Here is a 12,559-nt window from a genome sequence, read left to right on the forward strand (position 1 = left end):
GTTGATCCTGGATCATCATCATCTTTTAAATACAGTGTAAATTCACTATTGTTGATCCTGGACCATCATCATCATTTAAATACAGTGAATATTTACTATTGTTGATCCTGGATCATCATCATCATTTAAATACAGTGATTATTTACTATTTTTGATCCTGGATCATCATCATTTAAATACAGTGAATATTCGCTATTGTTGATCCTGGACCATCATCATTTAAATACAGTGTAAATTCACTATTGTTGATCCTGGACCATCATCATCATTTAAATACAGTGTAAATTCACTATTGTTGATCCTGGACCATCAACATTTAAATACAGTGAATATTCACTATTGTTGATCCTGGACCATCATCATTTAAATACAGTGTAAATTCACTATTGTTGATCCTGGATCATCATCATCATTTAAATACAGTGTAAATTCACTAATGTTGTTGATCCTGGACCATCATCATGTAGTTACAGTGTAAACTCACTATTGTTGATCTCAAGCCCTAGAAGATTAAATTAATTGTTTTTTTAAAGATGAGTTCCCTGGGCTTTTAAATCATTCATTATATAGATCAAAAACAGTCAATTCTGATTAATATATTGCTTAACTATGCATGGTTTTGCAAATAGTACAATCATTTTAATGGTAAAAATTGATGGCTATTGTGAAACTGTGACATGAAAGCTGATAAAAATGCAATGCAATGAAAACTGGTTTATCTGCAGTAATTTCCTGCAGTCTGGTTTGACTAGATTCAGCCAAGCTTCATTTAAAACGTCAATAAAGCTCAATATTGCTGATGTCACACCATTTCGCTTGAGTCCACAGCTCGTGATAAACACTCATGAGAACTGTATGGAAAACACGAGTTCCTTAAACACATAGGAACTTCTGGCCTTGTGTGAGGAGAATGTGGCTGATGTATTTTTCACGAACTTACACAACACGTCCAGAACAAGCTGGTATGAGCGGTATTTACTGTAAACCTGTGTTTTCCTTCCTACAAAAAGTACAAACCCCGCCCATCTTATGACTTTCAGTTCGCACTCTATATGAATTATCATATAAGTAAATGAGGAGTCAGTTTGTTGGGCTCGTGTCGACAGATCTGCGTTCATGTACAATGGGCTTCAGCGTGCTCGTGTCCGCGTGCGCGTGTGTTTGTGTGTGTGTTTATGTGTCTGCTGCACCGCTGGGAGACGAGGCTGAAAACGACAGACCTATCATCGGTAAAAACTCATGTCTTTATGCTATAAATAACACAGATATGCAGTGATTTTTACCTCAGAGTGTTTTATTTGACTTTTTGTTGCCAGAGCTTACTCTTATTTCCTCAGTCTGCGATCAGACGCACTTAGTTCTTAAAGGGGCAGTTCACCCAAAAGTGAAAGTCCTGTCATCGTTATTCAAACTCCACTTGTTACCAACATGTTTGGGTTTCTTTCTTTTGGTGAACACTAAGAAAAAATGAAAAATACTGAATGAAAATATACTGAAAAATACTGGGAAAAATTGACTTTAGCCATTTTTGTTCTACTATAGATGTCAATGGCTGCCTTTTTCAACATTGTTAGGAATATTTTGTTTGGTGTTGGTGGTTTACTGTGTTTTCTGAATAAATAACAACAAACGTGTGCTAGTAAATCTGATGCATATTCCTTTTATTCACCTGTGTAGGGATTTTGACGCAAGAAGTGGACAGTGAGGTTATGAGAAAGTTCGGGAACACATACATCCCTTCATCATATGTGAAGTACATCGAATCCGCTGGAGCTAGAGTTGTGCCAATTAGGTAAGCCTGGCTTATTAATAATTAATTTGCTGCAGCAATGTTTAAAAGGCTCATTTTCCTCAAGGAATAAAGAAGAGGTATTTGATACTTTTGTTACAGACTTTATTTGACAAGTTTGTGGGTTGATAAATTAAATTTTGTTGGATTTTTAGTTTGACATTATTCATATAAAGTCATGAAAGTGTCTCTCTTCAAGTAATTCAAAGTAAGTCGAAGATGTGCTGTTTAAATTTGAGTTGTGGCTGGATAGGCGTCCACTGTGCCAGAATGGTTGGCGGTTCATTCCGCTGTGGTGACCCACTGATAAATCAGGGACTAAGCCGAAGGAAAGTGTTAAAATTTGACACAACTGTGCATTTAATACAACAATAACATTGTTTTAATTTTTTTTAGACTATTACATTTACTTTTTAGTTAGGATAACATTAATCAAAAGTTTTTCTTACGTTTCATTCATTCATTCATTCATTTATTCATTCATTCATTCATTTTCTTTTCGGCTTAGTCCCTTTATGAATCAGGGGTCGCCACAACGGAATGAACCACCAACTTATCCAGCATATATTTTATGCAGTGGATGCCCTTCCAGCCGCAACCAAACACCATGCTCGTTCTTAATCCTCGCACTGCAGATGCTGTTTAACTGTTTCCTCACTAGAGAAGCGTTCAGTTTTTACTTACAAAGTCTGCCATGTAATTATCAAACGCACCATGGTGCGACAAAACTGACTCTTAAAGCTAACGAGAGATGAGACTCTGATTGGTTTAATGCAGGTTATGCTCAAAACACACCCAGAACTCATTTAGAGAATAAGCTCAACCATGTTAGACCATGCGCCGAGGCACAGGGTATAATTTTCCATCCTTTAAATACCAAAAGTGGATTCAGACACGCCCTTAATGCTTTTGCACCATGCGTATTCGATTTTAGATTGTTAAAATAGAAAAAGTCTTATGATAAAATTTTATTCATATCGCAAAATAAAAAAATATCGCCATGTTAGATTTTTCCAATATCATGCAGCCTCTCATGTTAGCAGGGAAGCGTCCATGGCATTCATGTGCTTTATTTAATAAGGAAATAATGTTCATTATATTCATATATCATTAGCATGTCATTTATTAATAGCTTTTTAAAAAAAATAAACATTATTTATTGAAACATCAACCGTCAAAGTCAATTAAGAAGAGATTGTATGAGTGCACTAATGAAGTTATTAAATTAAACTGATTTAAAGTTATGAAAAGTGTACTTTTAAAGAATCTTAGACTGCTGAATTTAACAAAATGTGCTGTTTGACCAAAACTAATAAACATACATCTCCTATTACAGGCTAAACCAGAGTTTTGCAGAACATGAAAAGCTCTTCAAGTCAATAAATGGGTACGTTCTCCTCATATTTATCAGAGTATTATCAAAGCTATACATGTCATCAGTGTTATGATGATGTTATGATCATTATCTTCCCAGTATTTAAGCCAGTAGAGAAAATGATGCATCATAGTACTGAACATGATTATTACACGCTTGACAATAACATTTCTGATGAACACTAGAGCTTTTAAGCTGGAACTACCTAAATTGGACCAGATCTTCAGATTGTTCTGGTCACTACATCATTTATAATCTATCGGGGTTAATCTCTACAAAATAAATTCAAATGAACAAAGTTAAATTGAGCCAAGATATGATGTAACTAATACTTGTCACAGATGTATTTGTTCTAACTAATCTTAGACAACATGTCTGCCTAAAAACAACAATATAAATCATCACAGAAGTTCTAATGGTTTTACTAGAAATTCTATTGGTTGTAATGGAAATTGTATTAATTGGTTCTGTGTGCCTCTGCTGCCTCCTGTTGGGAAATGAAGCTAATAAATATTCATGGAATATGTAAAAATCCCACTCGAAAGCATAAAACGACTAGTATTGATGGTTAAAATGTGAGAAAGGCATTTTACTTGAAGTGGAAACCGTTGAAATCTTCTGTGATATTCTGTGGTATTAGGCTAGAAAATTGTGTTGAAACATGCACAGCAGAGTGCTAAATCATGTTAGCAACATGTTTAAATGTTAAAACATTACCTTCGCATAGCAAAGTGAACTCAACAAGCTACAGTAGTGAATTATGCTACATGTTAGCAACTTTCCAAAGCACGTTAACATTCCGCTACATGTTAGCAGCTTGTTTTAGCACATAATAAACATGTTAGCAACTTGTTTAAATGTTAAAACATTAAACGATTGTAGTCTAATACAGTAGTCGATTGTGCTATGTTAGCAACTTGTCAAAACATGTTAGCACCTTGTTTAGCACATAATAAACATGTTAGCAACATGTTAAAACAAGTAATTAGCTACAATAGTCAATTGGGCTACATGTTAACATCTCGCCAAAACATGTTAGCATTCTGCTACATATTAGCAGCTTGTTTTAGTATACAAAAAACATGTGAGCAACATGTTTAAATGTTAAAACAGTACCTTACTGTAGCAATTTGAACTAAACAATCTACAGTGGTCAATTGTGCTACATGTTAGCAACTTGACAAAACATTTTAACATGTTGCTACTTGTTAGCAGCTTGTTTAGCACATAATAAACATGTTAGCAACATGTTTAAATGGTAAGACATTATCTTAATGTAGCAAAATGAACTAAACAAGCTACAGTAGTCAATTGTGCTACATGTTAGAAGCTTTCCAAAACATGTTAACATTCTGCTACGTTAGCAGCTTGTTTAGAACATAATAAACATGCTAGCAACATGTTTAAATGTGAAAACATTACCAACCTGTAGCAATTTGAACTAAACAAGCTACAGTAGTCAATTGTGCTACATGTTAGCAACTTGCTAAAACATGTTAGCATTCTGCTACATGTTAGCAGCTTGTTTTAGCACTTAATAAACATGTTTAAATGTTAAACATCACATTTCAATACCTATATGAACGAAACAAGCTACAGTAGTCAATCGTGCTACATGTTAGCAACTTGCCAAAACATGTTAACTTTCTACTAGATATTAGCAGCTTGTTTAGCACATAATAAACATGTTAACAACATGTTTAAATGTTAAGACATTATCTTAATGTAGCAAACAGAACTAAACAAGCTGGAGTAGTCAATTGTGCAACATGTTAGAAGCTTGCCAAAACATTCTGCTACGTAAGCAGCTTGTTTAGAACGTAAAAAACATGTTAGCAACATGTTTAAATGTTAAAATATCTCAATATATCAATATGAACAAGCTACAGTAAGCAACTGTGCTAGATGTTAGCAACTTTACAAAACATGTTAACATTCTGCTACATTAGCAGCTTGTTTAGAACATAATAAACATGCTAGCAACATGTTTAAATGTTAAAACATTACCAACCTGTAGCAATTTGAACCAAAGCTACAGTAGTCAATTGTGCTACATGTTAGAAGCTTGCCAAAACATGTTAACATTCTGCTACGTTAGCAGCTTGTTTAGAACATAATAAATATATTAGCAACATGTTTAAATGTTAAAACATTACCAACCTGTAGCAATTTGAACCAAACAAGCTACAGTAGTCAATTGTGCTACATGTTAGCAACTTGCTAAAATTCATGTTAGCAGCTTGTTTTAGCACATAATAAATATGTTAGCAACATCTTTAAAGATGTAAACGATGTTGAAACATGCTAGCAATATGCTACAAATGCTATAGGTTAGGTTATTTAGGTTATCAGCTTATTAAAACAAGCTAGCAATGTGTTTAATCCTGCTGTCTTAACACATGATAACAAGGTTTTCTTAAACATGATTTAAAGTTTGTCTTGAAAGTTTTCATCTAGTTGGTTCTGTTTATCTCTATTTAGTCTATTGTGTCTTTAAATACAGTCATATCATATCTGAATGAAGCTTGGAATGTGGGAGTTAAGAGCTGTGATTTACATTAAAACACTATTATTCCATGTAAATTAATAGATAAACGTTTCCCTGTGTCTCTACATCAGTCTTTTTCTCATCGGAGGTGCAGTGAATCTGGAGACGTCTGACTTCGCTCGCACCGCTGGCTTTTACTTCAGACTTGCGCTTAAGGTAAAGCATGTGAATTACAGTATATTATGCATAACATTTTGCAAAATAATTAGATTTGTTTTCTTTGCATTTATGGATTTCTTTTTGCTTGTTACCAACATCTGGTAAAAATTTCAAGTCAACAGCACCTTTAGAAATATATTTTCGGAAGCAAACGGTGACGTGTTCAATACTTATTTTCCCCACTGTGTGTAAAGTCAAAATATGAATGTTAATGTTATATATGTCATTTGCATATTTCCATGTTTCATAGTTCTATATAGGTGTTTTTTATTTTGGTCTTCTTGATGTTAGCCATAGGTAGATACACTAGATATTGCATACAGACCCTGAGCATGCGTCAATATCGCCGCCACATTTGTACAGGGCTCCCAGAACAAAAGTCATTCAACCGGACTAGTCAAGACTAAAGCCAATGTTAAAATGCTGGACTGTTGCGCTGTGTACAGGTGTAGTAATGAGCAAACAAAGAAAACAAAGCACAAAGGCAGAACATTTCATAGGCAGGTCATTTTCATAAGTTCATGTTATGAACTTTTGTGCTCAACAAGTTTTGATGATTATACAGTCTCTTACTGCCCTGACCATAAAGCAAAGGAGCACCAACTTGCACTGAATACTAGGCCTATGCTAGTTTTGGTGAATAAAATAAGCTAACAATGGAAATGAAATATGACAACAAGACGCTGCGCTATCAGAAACTTGTATTATTGTCGGCTAAGTGAACGAGTCATTCATAACGGAGATTCATTCACAAACGAATCGCTCCCTCCATTAGCAACCCGGGCTCATTGTGGAAACGTAGCCCCGTGGACGTTTCTGCGGACCGCGATTTACGTCCCGGGAGGTACGTATTCAAGCGGTTTTTGTTTTCGCGGATCCGCGAGAGGCGGCTGTGCGCGCTTATTCACGTCTCGGGCGGGCGCCTCTCGGGAGCGCGCGCCGTTCGCGCCCGCGCCGTTCTCGCGCGAATAGCCGCTGGATCGGCCGACTCGGCCGCCCTCCTCTTCCTCCTCCTCCTCCTTCCCTAAACCCGACCGACGGTTCGCAAAAGCCGTCCAGAAAAAAAAAAAGCAAAAGCCCTCGTCTTCGATTTCGACCGCGTTTTCGGATGCCGCCACGTTCTCGCCCTTATTTTTTCGGATTCCGTTTTTCGTCTTACCTGATTTCCGGAACCTGCTGTTCCCCGGACTCGATCCCGGTCGTCGTCCACCGCGGCCGGCTCCTCCTCTTCCGGGGCCTCCGCTCCGCCGACGCAACGCTGTGAGCTAAGCGGACAAACTGATTGCATCGGAAAAGCCCTCCACTCGGAGGCGAGCCGTCGGCCGGCTAGCGCGAAGAGAAGGGGCGAAGCGGCGCCACACCGCCCCGCAGCGTTCGCTCGAAAAAAACCAAACGCGGCCTTTACGTACCTCCGGCCACGTAAAATCGCGGTCTCCAGAAACGTCCGCGGGGCTACGTTTCCAGAATGAGCTTGGGTTGTCCATTAGAATGAGAAGTGAAAGCAGGAGAGGGGGGGGGGGTGTAAGCGACATCTATGTAAATATCAATGGATGTTAGCAAGGTGTTTGTTTTTTAGGCGAATGATCAAGGCGACTACTTTCCCATCTGGGGAACATGTCTGGGGTTTCAGCTGCTCACTGTGCTGGTGGCTGGAGAAAACCTGCTGAGTAAAACCACTGCAGAGAACGTCACATATCCACTCAACTTCAGCTCAGGTGCGTACTGTCAACATCTATAATTAATCAGTTCTTATTATACACAACTAAAGGCAAACTTAATAGTCCTCGTGTGAAATTTTGCCCCAGCCGAGGCTCGAACCAACTACCTTTTTGCTGTGAGGCGATCGTGCTACCCACTGCGCCACCATGTCCCCTTTGCCATTATGACAGTACATAATATTTTACTATACTTATTTAGGCAGTTGCTAGGGTGTTCGGAGTGGTTGCTAGGGTGTTCTGAGTGGTGGTTGGGCGGTTGCAAGGGTGTTCTAGGTAATTACTAGCATGTTACTAAGTGGTTTCTAAGGTCCTCTGAGTGATTGCTAAGGTGTTGCTAGGCAGTTGCAAGGTGTTCTGAGTGGTTACTAAGCAGTTGCTAACATAAATTAGCATGGTTTTAACTTGAATTAGCATGGTTCTAGTATAAATTAGCATGCTAGCATGTTTCTAGTATAAATTAGCATGTTGTTAGCATGGGTTTAGTATGATTTAGCATCTTGCTAGGTTGTTCTAGGTGGTTACTAAGGTGTTGCTAGGCAGTTGGTAAGGTGTTCTGATTGGTTGCTAAGGTGTGGCTAGGCAGTTGCTAAGGTGTATTGAGTGGTTGCATGCAGTTGCTAACATCAATTAGCATGGTTCTAGTTTGAATTAGCATGGTTCTAGTATGAATTAGCATGTTGCTAGCATGTTTCTAGCTTAAATTAGCATAATGTTAGCATGGGTTAAGTATAAATAAGCATGTTGCTAGGGTGTTCTAGGTTGTTGCTAGGGTGTTTTAGGTGGTTACTTAGGTGTTGCTAGGCGGTTGCTAAGGTGTTCTGAGTGGTTGCTATGCATTTGCTAACATCCATTAGCATGGTTCTAGTATGAATTAGCATGTTGCTAGCATGTTTCTAGTTGAAATTAGCAAGTTTTTAGCATGGGTTTAGTATGAATTAGCATGCTGCTAGAGTGATCTAGATGGTTGCTAAGGCGCTGCTAGGTGGTTGCTAAGGTGTTGCTAAGGTGTTCTGAGTGGTTGCTATGCAGTTGCTAACATCAATTAGCATGGTTCTAGTTTGAATTAGCATGTTGCTAGCATGTTTCTAGCATAAATTAGCATGTTGGCATTTCAGTGTGGAGTTTGCATGTTTTCCCTGTGTTGGCGTGGGTTTCCTCTGGGTGCTCCGTTTTCCCCCACAGTCCAAACAAATGCGCTATAGAAGATTTAGGTAAGCTAAATTGTCCGTAGTGTATGTGTGTGAATGGGTGTGTATCGGTGTTTCACAGTGATGGGTTGCAGCTGGAAGGGCATCCGCTGTGTAAAACATATGCTGGAATAGTTGGCGGTTCATTCCGCTGTGGAGACCCTTGATGAATAAAGGGACTAAGCCGAAAGGAAAATGAATGAATGAATGAACTAGTATTCTGCTTAAAGTGCAATTCAAAGGCTTTACTAGGTTAACTATAAGCAAGTCATTATATAGACAAATAAAAAGTAGGTATTTTAAATTGTAATAATATTCCTAATTTTAATCAAATTAAGATTTGTTGAGCATTAAAAACATATTAAAGAGACTTTCAAAAACATATTTGTTTGTGTCCACTTACAGAGGCTCTGTCCAGCCGGATGTTTAGCAGCTTTCCATCTGAGCTCCGCAGAGCCCTGTCTGAGGAACCGCTCACTGCAAACTTCCACCATTACGGAGTGACTAAAGAAGTATAACATTACACACACGCACACACACACACACACACACACACACACACACACACACACACACACACACACACACACACACACACACAACTCATTTAAATCCTGATAACCAGAACAACAAACAATAACAAACTCTTCCTCTTTTTTTAGGCTTTCATGAATAATGAGAAACTCACTGGCTTATTCTCAGTCATCTCCACAAACATCGCACAAAATGGCGCTGAGTTTGTTTCAACCATAGAAGGTAAACAATATATATATATAATGGCCGAATAATAAATTCAAATTCAAATGCAGTACCTAGACGAGTAGTAGGCGAATTCGGACGCAGCCAACAAGTGTAAAATCCCAGTAAAAACCAGGCCAATCAGAACAAAATTCAGACTCTGTCCATTTAAATTGGATCATTAATATGCAAATCCCAGACTGAGTTTGATTGGTCGCAATGTTTTCTAGTGAGTTTACAACAATATTTATCGCCCTTTATTTTTTAATATATTAAACTGACTATTCAGTGCTCAGCATATATGAGTACACCCCTCACAAATCTCTCTGTACCCACTGTATGGGTGTTTAATGCACATTCATGCATCGTGTCATATCTCTTCGCTCTTACTGTGATTTTATTTGAGTGAACAGACGAGTATAAAAATCAGAGGTTGATCTTAATTCCTGGCTGTGTTTTCACATATGATAAAGCTTCAAAATACAACCCTAAATACATCTCTGTCGGCCCTTTTGTTGAGTATAATTATAATTTAGTTCATAATGTATCCACAACACAACTACTAAGATATACACTCTGTTGGCTTAAAGTTATCTCACTCACTCCTTCTAGCTAAAATAAACCTCTACACCACTTCGCTTGAAAAGATTTAACCAACATAGGGTCATTCGGAAAACGTAGCCCTATATACATTTCTGGAGATCATGAAATATGTAGCCAGAAGTACGTATGACTGTATTTCGTTTTTAAAATGAACGCTACGGTTCCTTTTCAGGCTTACCAGCCAACCGCTTACCTTTATATGGACGGTTTTACCGCTGTCATCAGTTTGTCTAGTGGCTTACCATGTACGTCAGCGGACTTGAGATGCAGTGGAGTTGACCACGAGGACAGGCTTCGAGTCTGGTGACGAATGGTTATAGAAAGCAGGAAAGACAAAAACAGAAGGCAAAAAATAAAATGAACAAGTAAATAGCAGGGTGAGAATGTGGTCAGATCTGAAAACGTGCTTTTGAAAACACTATTGGTTGGGTTTAGGGAAGTGGGTGGGCGGGTAAATCTGTGGTTTTGAAAACTATTCGTTGGGTTTATTGAAGGAGGAGGGTGGGTCAGTCAGTTCTAAATTTATACAGTTATACAGTTCTAACTTTATACGTGATGGCGAAGGTCTCGGAAAGCCATGACTCGAAAAATCGCGTAGGATTTTCATCTTCTATGCCCTCAGGTAATCCAATAATTCGGATATTCTTCCATCTGCCCCTGTTTTCGATATACATTTGCAGTAGCTGTAAAATCAGCTTCATTTGATCATCTATAAGTATAGAGATAGTAGCTGTAATCTCCGCAACCGCCTGCAACAGTGGGTTTGTGGATGAGGTCGTGTTAGCGCCGTCAGGATGTTCGTCAGCCTCTTCACAGCTGGTAAACTGCGTTTTTGTGCGTGGCATATTTTCTGATTGCCTCAGAAAGTAGTCATCTAAGCTCATATTGCAGAATGCTAAGTCTGCACGTGTAAAAATTTAGTCTACTGAAAGCTTTGAAATAAAATATGACAATGTGACACTATCGCTTAACTACACAGGAGCTGCGTCCGAAACCGACTACTACTCAGTAGGTACTGCATTTGAATTTAAACGTACTACTCGGTTGTTAGAAAAGTACGTTCTATACAGTATAAATGTGAAAAGTATGAATGGAATTCGGACGTACTACATCCGCCATTTTGTCATGGTCACGTGACCTACCTGCGTCAATTGTGTCGCTTCACTCCCATTCATATATTCGCTCGCAGGGCATCATGGGATAGCGCAGCATATATGGGATGCGCACTCTAGAATCTCGCCGGAAGTAGTAAGTCATCCGGGTACTTCTCGGTTACCGATTTTCGAATTCTATGAATTCGGACATACTAATCGGCTCGCATACTGATTTTAGTGTACTATATAGTATGGAAGTATGCGGTTTCGGACACAGCCATAGCCTTCCTTTAAGCCGCCATCTTGGAACCAGTTAGTTGACAGTGGCCTCTGGTGGATTTACGTGAGAACAGCAGGCATGAATGGCCCTCGTGAGAGAAATTTGAGATCTGAAAAGGCGTAAACAGCACCCTCTGGTGGATTCACAAAAACTGCAAAAAAATATAGCTCCTGAAACGTTTTTGGCGCTCTCCAGAAATGTATATAGGGGTACATAATCAGAATGAGCCTGGGTTGTATTTAAGTCAACTTTTTAATTTGTATGTTTATTTTTTTAAATGCCATTGGTCTGCAGGCAGAAAATATCCTTTCTACGGTGTTCAGTGGCATCCAGAAGTGAACCGCTTTCAGTGGAACCCGCATTACAGCTTCCCTCACTCCAGCAATGCTGTTCACGTGTCTTCATTACTGGCTCAATTCTTTGTAAATGAGGGTAAACACAGGCTCTTAATTCACTCATGTTATAATTCCTCATTTGGATGAACAAATATAACGATAAAGGAACTGATGTGTGTGTTTCAGGGAGGAGAAGCACTCATCGGTTCAGTGACGCAGCAGAAGAAAGCGCCGTGCTCATTTACAACTGCAATCCTGTTTATGTGGAGAAAATCTCTGCATATGAACAGTCCTATTTCTTTTAAAGACACAAGAGTTTTGCACAACACATGTAGCCTGTAATAATGACAGACAGACCTCATATTTAAAGTGACGTACGGTTCACTCTAAAGAACTAAAATTGAGGCAATAAAAGGAAAAAGTAAATGGATGTTTTTTTTCCCAGCATTATTTAGAATTAAGTTTGGAACAAGTGAGGAATGAGGACATTATGACAGGACTTTTATTTTTGGGTGAACTGTCCCTTTAAGAACATAATCCAGCTATGTTTTCAGAATGTTGTGGCAAGGTTATGAACAGTTTTTTCTTTTAGTAATCATAAAAAACTGTATTCTGTCAGTGTTATCTAGTCTTACTAATCATTTGTAACAGTAATCAGTCTCAAAAGTTGTTGTTAGTTTTGTTATTAAAACTATTATGTTTACAAAAATGTTGAAAATCGTCTTTTGTTAAA

The 12,559-nt window shown here is 38.3% G+C and overlaps 1 protein-coding gene across 1 annotated transcript; it reads left to right on the forward strand.

Annotated features, from left to right (window-relative positions):
* Nucleotides 1-1,079: 1,079 nt before the first annotated feature.
* LOC553228 (gamma-glutamyl hydrolase) lies at nucleotides 1,080-12,535 on the forward strand. The gene is made up of 9 exons (NM_001256222.1): nucleotides 1,080-1,229; nucleotides 1,678-1,792; nucleotides 3,126-3,176; nucleotides 5,784-5,868; nucleotides 7,448-7,586; nucleotides 9,182-9,288; nucleotides 9,439-9,532; nucleotides 11,786-11,923; nucleotides 12,013-12,535. Exons 1-9 carry the CDS (start codon nucleotides 1,124-1,126, stop codon nucleotides 12,129-12,131), a joined length of 954 nt encoding a protein of 317 aa, NP_001243151.1. The 5' UTR covers nucleotides 1,080-1,123; the 3' UTR covers nucleotides 12,132-12,535.
* The last annotated feature ends 24 nt before the right edge of the window (nucleotides 12,536-12,559 follow it).

The sequence above is a fragment of the Danio rerio genome, chromosome 8 (assembly GCF_049306965.1).
Source record: "Danio rerio strain Tuebingen ecotype United States chromosome 8, GRCz12tu, whole genome shotgun sequence".
Lineage (NCBI taxonomy): Eukaryota > Metazoa > Chordata > Actinopteri > Cypriniformes > Danionidae > Danio > Danio rerio.